The 20,419-nt window shown below is 44.6% G+C and overlaps 1 protein-coding gene across 4 annotated transcripts in view; it reads left to right on the top strand.

The window, feature by feature from the left end:
- Nucleotides 1-20,419, top strand: part of GNG7 (G protein subunit gamma 7) — a 253,050-nt gene that overhangs the window by 98,091 nt on the left and 134,540 nt on the right. For all 4 annotated transcript variants that reach the window (XM_075352655.1, XM_075352654.1, XM_075352661.1 and 1 more), the window contains one exon: nt 7,626-7,746. In XM_075352655.1, coding sequence (XP_075208770.1) covers nt 7,666-7,746 — 81 coding nt within the window. In that variant the 5' untranslated portion in view covers nt 7,626-7,665. The remainder of the gene's footprint in view (nt 1-7,625; nt 7,747-20,419) is intronic.

Here is a 20,419-nt window from a genome sequence, read left to right as displayed (position 1 = left end):
TTTTTGTGCAGAGCAATGATGGCTGCACGTGTTTCTTTAGAGATAACCATGGTTAACTGAAGAGAAACAATGATACCAAGCACCAGCCTCCTTTTTAAAGTGTTCAGTGGTGTCATTCTTACTTAATCATGACTGATTAATCGCCAGCCCTGTCCTCATCAACACCCACACCTGTGTTAATGGAACCATCACTAAAACAATGTTAGCTGCTCCTTTTAAGGCAGGAATGCAATAATGTTGAAATGTGTTTTGGGGTTAAAGTTCATTTTCTTAGCCAATATTGACTTTGCAAGTAATTGCTGTTAAGCTGATCACTCTTTATGACATTCTGGAGTATATGCAAATTGCCATTAGAAAAACGTAAGCAGTAGACTTTGTAAAAATTAATATTTGTAGCATTCTCAGAACTTTTGGCCATGACTGTATATGTAAAATCATCCTTAAAACCCATCCTGTGTGACAACATATGTGAGGGTACTGAGAATGTAGAGTCCCTATGGGTGGAGATAAGGGGGGGGGAGAATGTATAATAAAATACTAATAGGGGTGTGTTTATAAGACGCCGAATATTATGGAAGAGGTAGAGAATCTCCTCATAAAGCAAATTGATAAAGCAGCGAGTCTCGGAGAGGTGATTATTATGGGGGACTTTAACTATCCTGATATAAATTGGGGAACAGAAACTTGCAGTTCCAGCAAAGGAAATACATTTTTGATAACAATGAAAGATAATTACCTTTCACAAATGGTACAGGATCCCACAAGAGGGGGAGCACTACTAGACATTGTACTAACCAATAGGCCAGACCGCATATCAAATATACAAGTTGGGGGTTACTTGGGGAATATTGATCACAAAATAATAATTTTTCATGTATTCTTTAGTAAGATGTATAGTAGAGGGCCTACAAGGACACTAAACTTTAGGAAAGCAAATTTTAAACGGTTGAGAGATGATCTTAGTGCAATAAACTGGGATGATGTACTAAGTAATAAAAGTACACAAACCAAATGGGAGACTTTTATGAGCATCCTGAATAGGGCTTGTGCAGAAAATATACCCCATGGGAACAAACATGCTAGAAATAGGAGGAAACCCCTATGGCTAAATAGAGCTGTAAGGGAAGCAATAAAAGAAAAACAGCCTTAAAAGAATTAAAGAGGGTAGGTAGTGATGAGGCATTATATAATTATAGAAAATTAAATAAAATATGTAAAACGCAAATTAAGTTAGCTAAGTTTGAGACAGAGAGACTCATTGCGAGAGAAAGTAAAAATAATCCTAAAATATTCTTTAACTACATAAACAGTAAAAAACTGAAAAGTGATAGTGTTGGCCTCCTTAAAAATAGTCTTGGTGAAATGGTGGAGGGGGATGAGGGTAAAGCCAACCTGTTGAATGACTTTTTTTCTACGGTTTTTATACAAGAAAATGCCATGGCAGCTGAAATGACCAGTCATACCATAAATTCACCCTTGAGTATTACCTGCTTAACCCAGCAGGAAGTACGCCGCCGCCTCGAAATCACTAAGGTTGACAAATCTCCGGGCCCGGATGGCATACACCACAGAGTACTACAGGAATTGAGTTCTGTGATAGATAGACCATTATTTTTAATCTTCACAGATTCCTTAATAACCGGGTCGGTACCACAGGACTGGCGCATAGCAAATGTGGTGCCAATATTCAAAAAGGGGACAAAAACTGAGCCGGGAAATTATAGGCCGGTAAGGTTAACCTCTACGGTTGGTAAAATCCTTGAGGGTTTCTTGAGAGATGCTATACTGGAGTATCTCAAGAAAAATAACCTTATGACAGAGTATCAACATAGGTTTATGAGGGATCGATCCTGTCAAACTAATTTGATCAGCTTCTATGAAGAGGTAAGTTCAAGCCTGGACCAGGGAAATGCAGTGGATGTTGTGTATATGGACTTTTCAAAAGCTTTTGATACGGTGTCACACAAAAGTTTGGTACATAAAATGAGAATAATGGGGATAGGGGAAAATATGTGTAACTGGGTTAAAAACTGGCTCAGTGATAGGAAACAAAGGGTGGTTATTAATGGTACGTACTCGGACTGGGTCTCAGTTCATAGTGGAGTACCACAAGGGTCAGTATTTGGCCCGCTTCTTTTCAACATATTTATTAATGACCTTGTTGGGGGCATGAGGAGTAGAATTTCAATATTTGCAGATGATACTAAACTCTGCAGGGTAATCAATACAGAGGAGGATAATTTTATATTACAGGGAGATTTATGTAAATTGGAGGATTGGGCTGAGAAGTGGCAATTGAAGTTTAATGTAGATAAATGTAAAGTCATGCAATTGGGTAGAGGAAATAAAATTTATAATTATGTACTTAATTGTAGAACACTGGGTAAAACAGACACAGAAAAAGACTTGGGTGTATGGGTGTATGGTAAACTTAACTTTAGTGGACAGTGTCAGGCAACTGCTGCCAGGGCTAATAAAATAATGGGATGTTTTAAAAGAGGTATAAGTGTTCATGAAAAAAATATAGTTCTACCTATGTACAAGTCACTAGTGCGACCGCACTTAGAATACTGTGTACAATTCTGGTCACTAATATATAAGAAGGACATAGCTGAACTGGAGAGGGTGCAGAGAAGAGCGACCAAGGTTATTAGAGGAATGGGTGGGCTGCAATACCAAGACAGGTTATTAAACTTGGGGTTACTTAGTTTGGAAAAACGAAGGCTTAGGGGGGATCTAATCACAATGTATAAATATATGAGGGGACAGTACAGAGACCTTTCCAAAAATCTTTTTACACCTAGGCATGCGACTGGAACATGGGGGCATCCGCTACGTCTTGAGGAAAGAAGGTTTAATCATAATCACAGACGAGGATTCTTTACTGTACGAGCAGTGAGACTATGGAACTCTCTGACGCATGATGTTGTAATGAGTGATTCCCTACTAACATTTAAGCAGAGCCTGGACGCCTTTCTTGAAAAATTTAATATTACCAGTTATGTATATTAGATTTTATGACAGGGTGTTGATCCATGGAACTAGTCTGATTGCCGTATGTGGAGTCAGGAAGGAATTTTTTTCCCTACTGGAGCTTGTTTGCGACATTGTTTTTTTTTTGCCTTCCTCTGGATCAACATGTTAGACTACGGGTTGAACTAGATGGACTTAGGCGGGCTTTGCACGTTGCGATATCGCAAGCCAATGCTGCGATGTCGCACGCGATAGTCCCCGCCCCAGTCGCAGGTTCGATATCTTGTGATAGCTGGCGTAGAGAAAATTATCGCTATGCTAGCTTCACATGCACTCACCTGCCCTGCGACCGTCGCTCTGGCCGGCGACCCGCCTCCTTCCTAAGGGGGCGGGTCGTGCGGCTTCATAGCGACGTCACACGGCAGGCGGCCAATAGCGGCGGAAGGGCGGAGATGAGCAGGATGTTAACAACCCGCCCACCTCCTTCCTTCCATAGAGCCGCCGGCGGCAGGTAAGGTGAAGTTCCTCGCTCCTGCGGCATAACACACAGCGATGTGTGCTGCCGCAGGGACGACGAACAGCATCGTACCTGTCGCGGCAGCATAATTATGGAAAAGTCAGAGCCTGCACTGATGATACGATAACGACGCTTTTGCGCTCGTTAATCGTATCATCTAGAATTTACACACAACGATGTCGAAAGTGACGCCGGATTGTTCGTCACTTTCGATTTGACCCCACCGACATCGCACGTGCGATGTTGCAACGTGCAAAGCTGCCCTTAGAGTCTCCCTTCAACCGTAAAAACTATGATACTATGATTGTTTTTACAAGACTCTTGTTGACTCATGTAATTGCCTTGGCTGAAGGCCAGACACACCGATAAATCAATTATGCGAACTTCCCATTGTATTACTAAGTGAATTGCTAGATGTGATGTAACTTACCTGTCTCACCCTTGTCTCTGGATATTTGAATATGGCTTGAAATCTAGCCAATAAAAGCCCAGTCTTTTCCACCAATTGTGAAGACCCCAATGGTCTGAATGGAGAGCTTAGGGGTATAAGGAGGAGGACTGTCCATTGCCCAGAGAGACTTGCTACATGCTACCAATCTAGGACCTGCGGATCCGATTGTCAAGCTATAACCAAACCTGGATTATAACACTATAAGGACTTCAGCATCAAATGCAAGGATTCGCCTGTGATACCAAGGACTACCTAAGGAAGGAATCCAGCTTGGGACAATCCAGTCATCTGACTACATACTTTGCAGTCCTCAGCCAGCTTCCTAAATCTGGCGTTATTCCATTCTCGGTGGGTGCCCGCCGAAAGCGGGGTGCTGCTGGATTGGAGTAAGTAGCCCTGGAAGCTCTGAAGCACGGACATTCTAAATCCCTGGTGAGCCAGCGGAAGGGTGAGACTCTCTGTTGCCTGTTACATTTGTGTGTTTTGCTGGTTATGTGTTATGTGCCGTTAATATTTTGGGGATTCGATAAAGTCTTAATATTGTGATTCCCTCATCCTGTGTTGTCTGAGTAGTGTTCCGCCCACGGTTAAGGTCGGGCGTTCAGTTGGGATGAGCCCTGGGCCATGCTGTCTTTCTAAAGGCGGCCGGGCCAGCGGGCGAGAACACCCACTGACCCCCGTGTCTCCACACCTGCAACAGCACCCATCCATTCCATTAGACACCAATCACTATTGCGTACATATTTTATCATCGCAAACTCCAGTTTATTCATTACATAATTAGTATTTACAGTAGGAGGACTTTTGGTCCCATCCAGCTGGCTAACCTGTCCATACCCACCCAAAGCCAATATACGAGTACGGCAGGCTGGGTACCTAGCTGGACAACAAGATGTGGTCTATTAACACTTCTGCCTTCTCTCTCTAGTAAGCTGAAGCAACAATATCCAACAATGACCTGCAACACGTTAGGATAGGTAATCTATTTTTAAGCACCAAATAACCTCTTTAAAATGACTGTGCATAAAGTGCTATTCTTTTGTCTGTGCATATGTACAATATAATTATCTCCTCACTAGCTGCAGGACATTATAGTAATTTGTTTATCTCATAAATGAGGTGCATAGCATATGGACGTGCATCCTGAGAACTTCCTGTCCTCAGAAAAGGAATAAGGAGAAAGCACACAAGATGCCATTATACTGTACCATATCTGTGTGACTTGCTTTATTATTTCTAGCCACTGGTTTTGCTCCAGCCCCAGCATGTATTTATTTATTTTGATTTTCTTGATACAATTAACTGATACTAACATTTATGGTTTGTTTGAAAAAAGAAAAAAAAAAGTTCTCTGGTTTAGATTTCAATGTAGTTATCAGGCTAGTACTAGCCCACACCGGTACATCTATGCCAGTAGACAAACAAAAACAAACTGATATTTTACTGTGTTATGTGGACCATAGGAGGTACATCTTAGGCACAGGAAACGTGGCAGAGTTGTAGATTCTTCTGCATCCATTTTTAATAACTGGCGCTATTGGGTTATTTCCCCAGTAACAGATAATATGTTATTCAAAAGATTAATTACCACACAAACCAAGTCAAACCAAAATTCTTTCAACATCTTGAAGCTAATGTTAAGCTATAGGTTGAGCTCAATGGATTTATGTCTATCTGCAACCTAAAAGACTATAAAACTTTAATGAGATATAAAACAGCATCGACACACAAATTGCATAATTTTTCTCTTTTGTCTGTTTTCACTGGTGATCTTTGTGTCAACTTCATACAAATAGTGCAGGATGCTTGATACATTTGATATTTGAAAGTTGCACTTCATTTGCTGTTTTAAATTTTTTTCACATTTTTTTTACATTCAAATGTTGATCGATCTTTTTAAAAAGCTTTAAAATGCTATGTCTTCAACTAAGCAAAAAAAAAAAAAAAAAGCTTTGATATTCCACTAGGGTTCTGGAGTATCATTCAGCAAAAAATGTAAGTCATTGTGTCATAACTATGTAACTTTATTTTTGAAAAGTCTAAAATGAATTAGCCAAAAACAAGTGGATAATGGAAACCATTCCCGCATTGCCGAGCATTGGCAAAAAAATGACAATAACTCAAAAAGCTAGTTTAAAAATAGCTCAAAATCCACAACAAATTTGGAGCAAAATGAAAAATGCCTATTATTCTAACATTTCTGTAAAAAAAAAGGTGCTAAAAGAATGATGAATCAATACTAATGTTTTAATTTGGAAGACAAGACACCCTCTCCTTCTCTGGTCCTTTCCTGCTACGTGGGCAAGCAGCAACCATTCATCATGTATCTCCTTCTTTCAGGAGTTTCCTTTTAATTTTGTACGTTGCAAATACACTATATTCGAGATATTAGAGCCCCAGCTGACAGATGCCGACAGCACTAATGAATGATCTTCCCCAATTGTCACATGCTCTTCTCTGAGGAGGTAGTTGGCAAAAACAGCTATATATGTGTCAAGCCTTTTTGATTATCAAAATGAATACTAAGTTTCCTAATGGACTTAACAATAGAACTGATACCATGTTCATTTATTATCCCACCAAGGATAACATCTGCAAGGAGTTTGTATGTTCTCCCCGTGTTTGCGTGGGTTTCCTCTGGGTTCTCCGGTTTCCTCCCACACTCCAAAGACATACAGATAAGGACCTTAGATTGTGAGCCCCAATGGGGACAGTATTGCCAATATATGTAAACGCTGTGGAATTAATAGCACTATATAAATGAATACATATTATTATTATTATTTATTACAATGTTACTTTTGTACACCAATTATACTTATTTTTCTGTACAAATCATGGCTATAGAGAGAGAATTTAAAAAGTTAAAAAAATTCTATTCACGTGTTAATCATGATTGTTAATTGGTTTTAAGCTTGTACGTGGTTTTATTTTTTGTATATAATAGATCTGTCTCATGTTCTCTTTATCTATGATTTAAGAGCGTGTAATACCCTCAAAACGTGTAAGATCTCTTATGCCTGATCCGTAATGGATTTTAAATAATTAAAGAAAAGATTTGGATTTTAGTCTTGAATTTGCCCCTTCCATTTGCTATTTTTATCATATTCAGACAAATTCAGACATGTTCAGGAAGAATTTTAGCATCAGACACCATATTTCTGGCAATAAAAAAAGAACATGAAAACATAAAACGACATACACTGCTCTTCTTTTGGATTAGCTAGCATGTGCGTCATGCTGCAATGATAATATTGTGCCAGGCTGGCAAATAAATTGAGGCGCATGGGATGCCTCAGGTAAAGAGGCGGTTTGCAAGGCACCTGTCTGTGTGCAACAGATTACTGAAGTAGCATCTGGAGCGGTCCGGCAAATTGATTCATATCACCTCTACTCAGGACTTCTGGTATCTCCACTATTAGATCGGAATATCCACTTGAAGCACATCTTCCTACACATGCATGGGGTTTAGTTTCCTGATGCACATGTTCACAGGTGTAGGACAGTGGCCATTTTATTTTATGGTGATTCCCTCTCTAGACAAAAAAGATTGTGATTTGCTGATTAAAAGTAATTATGAATTTGTAGTGAAATTTACGTTTTTTTTTTTCTATTTTGGAGAGCCCCTTTAAACAGTTTGTCTCTGGTCATTACAGTATTATCAATATTTCCTTCATTTTTCAGACATTACTTCAATTTGTGAATAAAGATCTGATGGCAGATAATGTCAACCTCTAACAACATAGCGCAAGCTCGAAAGCTGGTGGAGCAACTCCGTATCGAGGCCGGTATTGAAAGAATAAAGGTATACTAAACATGTTCATTATCTTTTGGTTCGGTTTGAATGTCAGCTAGGATGATTCCACTGGGATGAGCTGGAAGCTTGAGAGATTTTACTAGTTTTATCATATTTGATCTGACCTAGCTAGCCATGTGGGAGATAATACACTGTAGGCCTTTGTGCACAGTAACCTCTAATGCAGGGGTGGGCATTTAATTTTCCCATGGGGCCGAATGAGAAACTGGGATGGTTCTAGAGGGCTGGACTAATATAATTAACTCAGTTCTACCCAATATACTACATTACTACACCCCCTCCACATACTACACCTGTAATAAACTACATCACTACACCCCCTCCATATACTACACCTGTAATAAAGTACATCACTACACCCCCTCCATATAATACACCTGTAATAAACTACATCACTACACCCCCTCCATATACTACACCTGTAATATACTACATCACTACACCCCCTCCATATACTACACCTGTAATATACTACATCACTACACCCCCTCCATATACTACACCTGTAATAAACTACATCACTACACCCCCTCCATATACTACACCTGTAATATACTACATCACTACACCCCCATATACTACACCTGTAATATACTACACCCCCATATAGTACACCTGTAATATACTACATCACTACACCCCCATATACTACACCTGTAATATACTACACCACTACACAACCTCCTAATACTACAACTGTAATATACTACATCACTACACCCCTATATACTACACCTGTAATATACTACATCACTACACCCCTATATACTACACCTGTAATATACTACATCACTACACCCCCATATACACCTGTAATATACTACATCACTACACCCCTATATACACCTGTAATATACTACATCACTACATCCCCATATACTACACCTGCAATATACTACATCACTACACCCCCATATACTACACCTGTAATACACTACATCACTACACCCCTATATACACCTGTAATAAACTACATCACTACACCCCCATATACTACACCTGTATTATACTACATCACTACACCCCTATATACACCTCTATTATACTACATCACTCCACCTTCATATACACCTGTAATATACTACATCCCCATATAATACACCTGTAATATACTATAGCCCCATATAATACACCTGTAATATACTACAGCCCCATATAATACACCTGTAATATACTACAGCCCCATGTACTACACCTGTAATATACTACATCACTACACCCCCATATACTACACCACTATATACTACACCTGTAATAAAGCTACATCACTAAACCCCATGTACTACACCACTATATACTACACTACTATATACACAACACCATATACTACACCTGTAAAACTACACCACTACACCCCCAGTATTAGTCACCAGTCCCCCCCCTTCCCCATTGTAACCCTCCTCAGCTTATTAGTCACTACTTACCTCTCCCTTCTTATTGTCTCCGTCCTCAGGCACCTCCGTACAGGTTCCCTGCTGCGCTGTTCCTTCTCTTGTACGCCGATACTGTTCTCCGAGGGGCCCCCGCCGCTGCTTCTCTCCGTGAAGGCCCCCGCTGTGCCACTTCTTCTCTTGCCGAGCGGGAACTTTTGAAATGACACACGCCGCACAGTACTGACCACATCAGAGCGCGCGTGTATCACAGAGAAAGTGCCGGCAGGGAACAGAGGAGAGATTTCTGTGTTCCGCTGCCTGCACTGACTGCGGAGCTGCAGGATCGCTCCCTGCCCGGCACGCATTAGCTTGGCTACACTGCACCGGCTGAAGACGGGCGGGCCGGTAACAGACAGTAGGCGGGCCGGATGTGGCCCGCGGGCTGCCCCTTGTTGCCCAGGTCTGATCTAATGGATCGCTATATGATAAGAAGTCTATTGATTAACACTAGGAGCAATGTTCCTTTTCTCAAGTACCAGTACATTTCCTTGTGCAGTAACAATACAGTGAGGTCTGTGTGTGTTATTGTGTGCTTCTTTATGTACACTATTGTATATGAGTAATAGAGTAATGTACAGCCTGTACAGAAAAGAGACTGGCTACTACCTGTAAGGCCTGTTTCAGACATCCGTGTTTAATCAGGTACAAGCCACACGCATGGTTTTGGTCATATGTGTGTCATACGTGTGTCATACGTGTGTCATACATGTGTCACACGTGTGACATCTGTGTTTGACATGTACCGGAAAAAACACGGGTCTTTGAAATAAACATATATTCTATATTTACGTGTATCCAGTGCTGTTTTCTTCGGCTCTGCTGCCTCCTGCTCCTGACCGCTGCCCATTATACTCACTGAATATTATACTCTCTTAATAGTCACACCACTGAGGAGCTGGAAGCCGGAGCATCGCGGGGACAGCGCCGGTAACTGCGCCGCCTGGGATAGGTGAGTATTCAGCCAGAAAAAAAACAGTGTGTGCAGTGACATCCAAGAGGTCATTGGAGTTCCCAGTTAACTCTGATGACATCCTGATGACACCCCCGCGACACCCGTGCTACAGCGGGTGTCAGGACGGTGTCTTCATGGGTTCACCAGAGTTCATGCGAACTCTGAGTTTCCGTTGCTGTCCCCGCGATGCTTCGGCTTCCAGGTCCTCTCTGCACACACACAGACAAATGCGCGCGCACACACACACACATAGCAGACACACATGGATACACCGAGCACATACACACACATAGCACACATGCATTTATACAGTGAACGCAGACACACATATGTCTTCACACACACACACACACACACACACACACACTGCTGGATACTCACCTGTCCCCAGCGATGCGGTCCCTAGCACTGAAGTCCCCAGCGATGCTAAAGCCTCCAGCTCCTCAGTGGAGTGAATATTAAGGGAGTATAACAAGTGGCAGTCAGGAGCGAGAGGCAGCAGAGCCGAAGACAGCAGCGCTGGGTACAGGTAAATATAGAATTTTTTTTATTTAAAAGACCCGTGTTTTCTCCGGTACATGTCACACTGATGTCACAAGGATCACATCAGTGTGCGATCCGTGTCACACCCATGCTGCCCGAGAAAAAACGGACATGTCTGTGTGTGTGCGTGCGGGGCCACGAGGGGGTCACACTGTCCGTGTGAAAACTTGACCGTGTGAGTACAGCATAGAATAACATGGATACATGTGGCATGCGTGTTAAAAACGGATGTCACACGTACCTGAAATACGGACGTCTGAAACTGGCTTAAAAAAATTATCTGAAGGCCTTTAGTTCATCCTCATTCAGAGATACCATGAAAGTACACATGTGGTGTACTTCAGTGTGAGCATATGTAGAGGGCACCCGACAACGGACAATCTTTTAATATACATTCAGTTACAGGCAAATTACCCATCTGTCCCTCAGCCCTTAGCAACTTATGTGTTTAGGGATCTAGTGAAAACGTATTCTAGTCCTAAAAATCTAAACAATTGGACATTTCCTTTTATTTTCTCAATATGTGAAATGAAAAAGAAAAAAATAGGCAAAAAAATAAAAGCTGCTACCAAGCCAAATCATTGCTTCTCCTCTGCCAGGAAAAAAAAATAAATGCACCTAATATATAAAAATAGTTGTAGAAAGAGTAACAATTTTTAAAATGCATTTTATTTGTCCATCGTGATCATTAGAATTAAATAAAAAATGTGAAGACGTCACCTATATCCTTTATTTTCCTACCAATATCACCTGATGGTAAATTTATTTAAAAAAAAAGTGTATAAAAATATATCAAGAAAAAAAGATGCTAAAAATGGGGTCTTTTATTTATAAATCCCCCCTTAAGCACTATGCTTCGGAGAACCTAATCTAATAATTCACAAAGCAGAGTGATAGTTTAACCACATTTGTACCATTTTCTGTAATGTATTTTACCAAGCAAGTACAGTTGTATGAAAAAGTGTTTGCCCCTTCCTGATTTAGAATCATAGAATCATAGAATGGTAGAGTTGGAATGGACCTCCTGGGTGATCTAGTCCAACCCCCTGCTCAAAGCAGGATTCACTAAATCATCCCTGACAGATGTCCGTCCAACCTCTTTTTAAAGACTTCTATTGAAGGAGAACTCACCACCTCCTGTGGCAGCCTGTTCCACTCATTGATCACCCTCACTGTCAAAAAGTTTTTTCTAATATCTAATCGGTGTCTCCTCCCATTCAGTTTCATCCCCTTGCTTCTAGTCTTTCCTTGTGAAAATGAGAATAAAACTGATCCCTCTACAGTGTGACAGCCTTTAAGGTATTTGCAGACAGCTATTAGGTCTCCTCTTAGTCTTCTCTTTTGCAAGCTAAACAATCCTAAATTCTGTAACTGTTCCTCATAGAACATGGTTTGCAGACCAGTCACCATTCTGATTATTCTTCTCTGAACTTGCTCCAGTTTTTTGATGTCTTTGTTAAAATGTGGTGCCCAGAATTGGACACAATATTCCAGATGAGGTCTGACCAAAGAGGAGTAAAGGGGGGATAATGACTTCACGTGATCTAGAATGTATGCTTCTGTTAATACATACTAGAATTGTGTTTGCCTTTTTTGCTGCTGCATCACACTGTTGACTCATGTTCAGTCTGTGATCTATTAGTATACCTAAGTCTTTTTTCACACATGCTGTTGGATAGCTCTGTTCCTCCCATGCTGTATATGCTCTTTTCATTATTCTTGCCAAGAAGTATGACTTTGCATTTCTCCCTATTAAAAACCATTCTATTAGTTGCTGCCCCTTGTTCCAGCTTGTTTAGATCTTGTTGGATCCTCTCTCTTTCTCTTCTCTAGTATTAGCTATTCTACCTAGCTTTGTGTCATCAGCAAATTTAATCAGTTTACCCTTAATTCCTTCATCTAAATCATTGATAAAGATGTTGAACAACATGGGGCCCAGGACAGAGCCCTGTGGTACCCCACTTGAGACAGTCTTCTAACTTGATGTGCAGCCATTTATGACCACTCTTTCACTCTGATTACTAAGCCAGTTACGAATGCATCTAACAGTTGCCTTGTCCATTCCACACTTGGTCATTTTTTCAATAAGGATTGTATGAGATACTTTGTCAAATACTTTGCTGAAGTCAAGATATACTACACTGCGTGCAGAATTATTAGGCAAATGGGTATTTTGATCACATGATAATTTTTATACATGTCCTACACCAAGCTGTATGGGCTTGAGAGCCAACTACCAATTAAGTAAATAAGGTGATGTGCGTCTCTGTAATGAGGAGGGGTGTGGTGTAATGTCATCAACACCCTATATAAGGTGTGCTTAATTATTAGGCAACTTCCTTTCCTTTGGCAAAATGGGTAAGAAGAGAGATTTGGCTCTGAAAAGTCCAAAATTGTGAGATGTCTTGCCGAGGGATGCAGCAGTCTTGAAATTGCCAAACCATTGAAGCGTGATCACTGAACAATCAAGCGTTTCATGGCAAATAGCCAACAGAGTCACAGGAAGCGTGTTGGGTAAAAGAGGCGCAAAATAACTGCCCATGAATTGAGGAAAATCAAGTGTGAAGCTGCCGAGATGCCATTTTCCACCAGTTTGGCCATATTTCAGAGCTGCAACGTTACTGGAGTATCAAAAAGCACAAGGTGTGCCATACTCAGGGACATGGCCAAGGTAAGGAAGGCTGAAAAACGACCACCTTTGAACAAGAAATATAAGATAAAATGTCAAGACTGGGCCAAGAAATATCTTAAGAATGATTTTTCAAAGGTTTCATGGACTGATGAAATGAGAGTGACTCTTGATGGGCCAGATGGATGGGCTAGAGGCTCATCAGTAAAGGGTAGAGAGCTCCACTTTGACTCAGACGCCTGCAAGATGGAGGTGGGGTACTGGTATGGGCTGGTATCATCAAAGATGAACTTGTGGGATCTTTTCGGGTTGAGAATGGAGTGAAGTTCAACTCCCAGACCTACTGCCAGTTTCTGGAAGACAACTTCTTCAAGCAGTGGTACAGGAGGAAGTCGGTATCGTTCAAAAAACCCATGATTTTCATGCAGGACAATGCTCCATCACATGCATCCAATTACTCCACAGCGTGGCTGGCCAGTAAAGGTCTAAAATGAAAAAATAATGACATGGACCCTTGTTCACCTGATCTGAGCCCTATAGAAAACCTGTGGTCCCTCATAAAATGTAAGATCTACAGGGAGGAAAAACAGTACACCTCTCAGAACAGTGTCTGGGAGGCTGTGGTGGCTGCTGCATGCAATGTTAATCGTAAACAGATCAAGCAACTGACAGAATCTATGTATGGTAGGCTGTTGAGTGTCATCATAAAGAAAGGTGGCTATACTGGTCACTAATTTTTCTGGGTTTTGTATTTGCATGTCAGAAATGTTTATTTCTAAATTTTGTGCAGTTATATTGGTTTACCTTGTGAAAATAAACAAGTGAGATGGGAATATATTTGGTTTTTATTAAGTTGCCTAATAAGTCTGCACTGTAAAAGTTACCTATCTAAAATACCAAATCTAAAAAAAACCCACTCAAACTTCCAAAAATATTAAGCTTTGATATTTATGAGTCTTTTGGGTTGATAGAGAACATAGTTGTTGATCAATAATAAAAAAAATCTGCTAAAATACAACTTGCCTAATAATTCTGCACACAGTGTATATCTACTGCATTTCCCTGATCCACCAAGTCAGTGATTCTGTCATAGAAGGAAATTAAGTTAAGGTGGAGTTACACGCAGCGATATCGTTTGCGATATCGCGAGCGAGCGTACCCGCCCCGGTCAGTTGTGCATCACGGGCAAATCGCTGCCCGTGGCACACCATATCGTTCGGAGCTGTCACATGTAGTTACCTGCCTAGCGACGTCGCTGTTGCTGGCGAACCGCCTCCTTTCTAAGGGGGCAGTTTGTGCGGCGTCACAGCGGCGTCACTAAGCAGCAGCCCAAGAGAAGCGGAGGGGCGGAGATGAGCGGATGTAACATCCCGCCCACCTCCTTCCTTCCTCATTGCCGGCGGCCCCAGGTAAATTGTAGGTCGTCGTTCCCAAGGTGTCAGTCACACATAGCGATGTGTGGTGCCTCTGGAACGACAAACAACCTGCGTCCTCTACAATTAACGATTTTATGAAAATGAACGACGTGTCAACGATGGACAATTTGGTGAGTATTTTCCATCGTTAACAGTCGTTCATGCGTGTCACAAGCAACGATGTCGCTAACGATGTTGGATGTGCGTCACGGAATCCGTGACCCCAGCGATATATCGTTAGATCCGTCGTTGCGTGTGATGGGGCCTTAAGTCTGACATGGCTTATTAGTTACAAACCGATGCTGGCTCTGGTTAATCACTTCATTCTCATCCAGGTACTTGCATAAATGTTGTTTAATAATTTGTTCAAAGATCTTTCCTGGTATGGAAGTCAGGCTCACAGGCCTGTAGTTCCCTGGGTCCACCTTCTTCCCCTTTTTGAAGATAGGGACAACATTTACTCTTCTCCAGTCATCTGGAACTTCTGTTTTCCGAGAATTTTCAAAAATTATGAAGAGTGGTTCTAATATTTCCTCTGCTATCACCTTCAGTACTCTGGGGTATAATTCATCTGGACACGGGGACTTGAATTAATTTATGTTAGCTAATAGGGATTGTGAGGTAGCACGGTCGGCTGCGCAGCAGAAGACACGGGATCCAGGCATTAAGGTTCACAGCACACGGTTTTAATGTCCAAACAAAAGTCCATAACACAATACATGTGCCTCTCCAGCAGAAAACTTAGGGAGTTCTGTTCACTCCCTCACACCCGGCACACCTGCCCTCGTTCCTGATTCTATTTAACCCTTCCTTCAGCCTGTAGGGAAACAGCATTAACCCTAGAGTGGATTTACTTTCTATCATGGAGTGAGCACAACCGGGGCGAGACATACCGGCCGTCATAGATAACCCCGGTCACAGTCTCACATACCCCCCCCTCAGTTCAAGCGTGCGGGGTTGAACTCCCGCCATCAAACACGGGCCGCGGGACAAGGCATCGGCGTTGCCCTGCAACCTACCGGCCCGGTGTTCAACCGTAAACCGGAAGTTTTGCAGAGAAAGGAACCACCGGGTAACCCGGGCATTCCGTTCCTTGGCGGACCTCATCCAGACCAGTGGAGAGTGATCCGTCACCAAGCGAAACTGCCGTCCCAGCAGGTAATAGCGTAGGGACTCCAAGGCCCACTTGATCGCCAGGCACTCCTTCTCCACTACGCTATAATTCCGCTCGGGAGGGGTGAGCTTCCTACTTAAGAAGGTGACGGGGTGTTCCTCCCCCTGAACCACCTGAGACAGCACTGCCCCCAGGCCGACCTCAGAGGCGTCAGTCTGTACTATGAACTCCTTCCGGAAATCAGGGTTGACCAGAACGGGCTGTCCGCACAGGACCTCCTTCAGGGCCCGGAAGGAGTCCTCGGCCTGCGGAGTCCAGCGCACCATGACGGACTTCTTGCCTTTGAGAAGGTCCGTCAAGGGGGCTGATAGTCCCGCAAAATCCTTTACAAACCTCCTGTAGTACCCCACGATACCCAGGAAGGCCCTAACCTGCTTCGTGGTCAGGGGTCTAGGCCACTTCTGGATCGCCTCAACCTTGTTAATTTGGGGCTTAATCACTCCTTGGCCTATCACGTAGCCCAAGTAGCGGGCTTCCGTGAGTCCCAATGCACATTTCTTGGGATTGGCTGTCAATCCGGCTGTTCGAAGCGCGTCCACCACCGCTTGTACCTGTTCCAAGTGGGCCTGCCAATCGGAGCTGTAAATAATGATGTCATCCAGGTACGCTGATGCATACGCCTGGTGGGGTTCCAGCACTAAGTCCATCAACCTCTGGAACGTGGCCGGAGCGCCATGTAACCCAAAAGGCAAGACAACATAGTGGAAGAGACCCTCCGGCGTAACAAAAGCGGTTTTCTCCTTGGCGGACTCCGTTAGTGGCACCTGCCAGTACCCTTTGGTCAGGTCGAGCGTGGTAAAATATCGCGCCTGTCCCAGCCTATCAATCAGCTCATCCACCCGGGGCATGGGGTAGAGATCGAACTTGGATATTTCGTTCAATCTCCTAAAGTCATTGCAGAACCTTAAGGAGCCATCGGGTTTTGGTATTAGGACAATCGGACTAGCCCATTCACTCCGGGATTTTTCGATGACCCCCAGGCGTAACATTGTCTTTACTTCCTCCGATATGGCTTGTCGTCGAGCCTCCGGTACCCGGTATGACTTCAGGCGTACCTTCAGGTGGGGCTCGGTGACAATATCATGTCGTATCAGACTGGTCCTACCGGGCAGCTCGGAGAAGACATCGGGGTTCTGCTGAACCAACCGTCTTGCCTCTCGCCTCTGTTGCTTGGTGAGGGCTTCTCCAATCCTTACTTCCGGTTTGTCCTCTCCGGAGGTCGCTGGAGCCGGATGTGAACGATCCGAAGAGGAGGGAGGTGGGGAAAAAACAGCCATCAGGCTTTCCCATTCCTGCCAAGGTTTTAATAGGTTGACATGGTATATTTGTTCAGGTTTCCGCCTACCGGGCTGCAATACTTTATAGTTAACCACCCCTACTCTTTCCTTTATCTCGTAGGGGCCTTGCCACTGAGCCAGGAATTTGCTCTCCGCCGTGGGGATCAATACCAACACCCGATCCCCGGGTTTAAAGGTCCGCACGGTGGCTTGTCTATTGTAGCGGCCGCTTTGCGCGGCCTGAGCCTCCTGTAAATGCTCCTTCACAATTGGCATGACCTCGCTTATGCGGTTCTGCATACCCAAAATGTGTTCAATCACACTTTTATGGGGGGTGGGCTCTTGTTCCCATGTTTCCTTTGCCAGGTCCAACAATCCCCGGGGATGTCGCCCGTATAACAATTCAAAAGGCGAAAACCCCGTGGATGCCTGTGGCACCTCTCGTATGGCAAACATCAAATAGGGAAGCATCATATCCCAGTTTTTCCCGTCTTTTGAAATCACCCTTCTTAGCATGGTTTTCAGGGTTTTATTGAAACGCTCGACTAAACCGTCCGTTTGAGGATGATACACAGACGTACGCAACTGCTTGATCTGGAGTAGCCGGCATAGCTCTTTAGTCACTTTAGACATGAATGGGGTCCCCTGATCCGTAAGGATCTCCTTGGGCAATCCCACCCGGCAGAACACAGCAAACAACTCCCGAGCTATAAGCTTTGCTGCAGTATGTCTGAGAGGTATCGCCTCGGGATACCGGGTGGCATAGTCAACGATCACTAGGATGTGTTGGTGCCCTCGAGCGGACTTTACGAGGGGCCCCACCAGATCCATCCCTATCCGTTCAAAAGGGACTTCTATAATGGGTAACGGTACCAACGGACTGCGAAAATGGGTCAGGGGTGCAGTAAGCTGACACTCCGGGCAGGTTTCGCAGAACCGTTTTACCTCCCCAAAGACCCCGGGCCAATAGAACCTTTGCAATATTCGCTCCTGCGTTTTCTTGACCCCTAGGTGGCCACTCATCAGGTGTTTATGAGCCAAGTCGAGGACCCGCCGGCGATGCGGCTGGGGCACCACCAACTGTTCTACCCCTACGCCCCGTATTTCATCTACCCGGTAGAGTAAATCCTGCTTAAGAGCGAAATAGGGGTACCTTACCTGGACACCGGGCAGCTGTGCCACCCCGTCAACTACTGTCACCCGACTCCGGGCATGTATTAACGTAGGGTCCTGGAGTTGGGCTGTCCCAAACGTATCCGGGGACGCCTCCAACTCCGGGATGGGCTCGACCGTCTCAGCCTCTCCTGCCAATACCTCTAGGGGCGACCTATCGGGTTCACACTCTGTCCCTATCATGGTGACCCCTACGGCAGGTGTCCCGGATTCAGGATTGTAGGGCTCAGGTCCCGGACCGACCAATATCTGAGGGGACTTAGGGGGTCCCCTCCATAAAGTCCAAAAATAGGGCAGATCCCTTCCTACGATCACGTCATAAGGAAGAGTGTTAAGAAGTCCCACCTCATGTTGCACCTGACCGCAAGGTGCTGTGATGGTGACAATCCCCATGGGATAGTCGCGGCGGTCCCCATGTATGCAAACCACCCCCACGGTGCGTCCTGTGGCCTTTACTTTAGCTCTCAAGGTGGATCGCACAAGGGTCACTAAGCTTCCGGAATCCAACAATCCTGTAACCGGACATCCATTCACCTGTATTTGGCACAAGTGGGGCTCCGTCTCTCGGGAGACCAGGTCAGCGGTACACACCACCTGAGCATACATTGAACCCCGCCGGGTAACCCCACAATCCATGGGCTCTGTGGTGAGTGGACACTGGGCTTCCATATGTCCCACCCGCTGGCACCGCCAACATCTAATGGGGACGGAAACCCCCTTGACGGGTTGTCGTTTAGGGTACAGAACCTTCCGGACCTCAGGAATGGCGGCCGCGGCCTCAGACGGGACGGTAGGGGACTCTTGTACCGTTGTCAGCGGTGGGTCCTTGGCCCTAGGCTTGGAGGGGCCGGACCGACGGGCGGTACGCAAAGTCTCAGTGTCCCGTATCAAGTCCTGCGTAGCCACATGCCGCTCTACCAGGGACACTAATTGGTCCAGGGTACTCGGGTCACCCTGTCCGACCCACCGTTGAACGGTGACGGGTAAAGTGCGCACAAAACGATCCACTACTACCCTTTCCACCATTTGCGCCGGGCTCAGAGTGTCAGGCTGCAACCACTTTTTTACAAGATGCAACAAGTCATAGGCCTGGGAGCGTACGGGTTTGGCTTCCTCATAGAACCACTGATTTACCCGCTGAGCCCGTACATAGGTATTCACCCCCAACCGAGCCAGTATTTCGGCTTTCAGGGTCACATAGTCAATGGCGTCCTCGGCACAGAGGTCCAGGTACGCTTTTTGGGGTTCCCCCGTCAGATAGGGCGACAATACCTCAGCCCACTGCGGGGTCGGCAGCTTTTCCCGCTCGGCCACCCGCTCAAACACCGCCAGGAACGCTTCCACATCATCACCCGGGGTCATCTTTTGCAACGCTTGTCTCACCGCTTTCCGGACGCTGCCGTCGTCACCCGGTCCCGGGGTTGTTGCTGCCGGTCCGGCACGGACCGACTTGGCCAGGAGAACCATCTGTTCTTGGTGCCTTTTTTCCTGCAATTGCAAGGCTTGCTGCTGACGTGCATTGGCCTGCTCCATCTGTTCTTGGTGCCTTTTGTCCTGCACTTGCAAGGATTGCTGCTGACGTGCATTGGCCTGATCCATCTGTTCTTGGAGTTTTTTTTCCTGCACTTGCAAGGATTGGAGCAGGTGTGCATTGGTCTGTTGCTGCTGTGCATTAGCCTGAGCCAAATGCTTTAGTATGTCCTCCATGGCGTCGCCGGGTTTGGGCTGTAGTATAGCCGCTCGAATCCAGGACATGCGCAGCTGGGTCACCAGGGATGGATGCTACACCTCACCGGCTGTCATGCCCGCATTCTCCACCATATGTGAGGTAGCACGGTCGGCTGCGCAGCAGAAGACACGGGATCCAGGCATTAAGGTTCACAGCACACGGTTTTAATGTCCAAACAAAAGTCCATAACACAATACATGTGCCTCTCCAGCAGAAAACTTAGGGAGTTCTGTTCACTCCCTCACACCCGGCACACCTGCCCTCGTTCCTGATTCTATTTAACCCTTCCTTCAGCCTGTAGGGAAACAGCATTAACCCTAGAGTGGATTTACTTTC

Source organism: Anomaloglossus baeobatrachus, chromosome 1, assembly GCF_048569485.1.
Source record: "Anomaloglossus baeobatrachus isolate aAnoBae1 chromosome 1, aAnoBae1.hap1, whole genome shotgun sequence".
In the NCBI taxonomy this organism is placed as follows: Eukaryota; Metazoa; Chordata; class Amphibia; order Anura; family Aromobatidae; genus Anomaloglossus; species Anomaloglossus baeobatrachus.
Note: the sequence above shows the minus strand (reverse complement) of the source record. Positions and strands in the feature narration are given on the sequence as shown.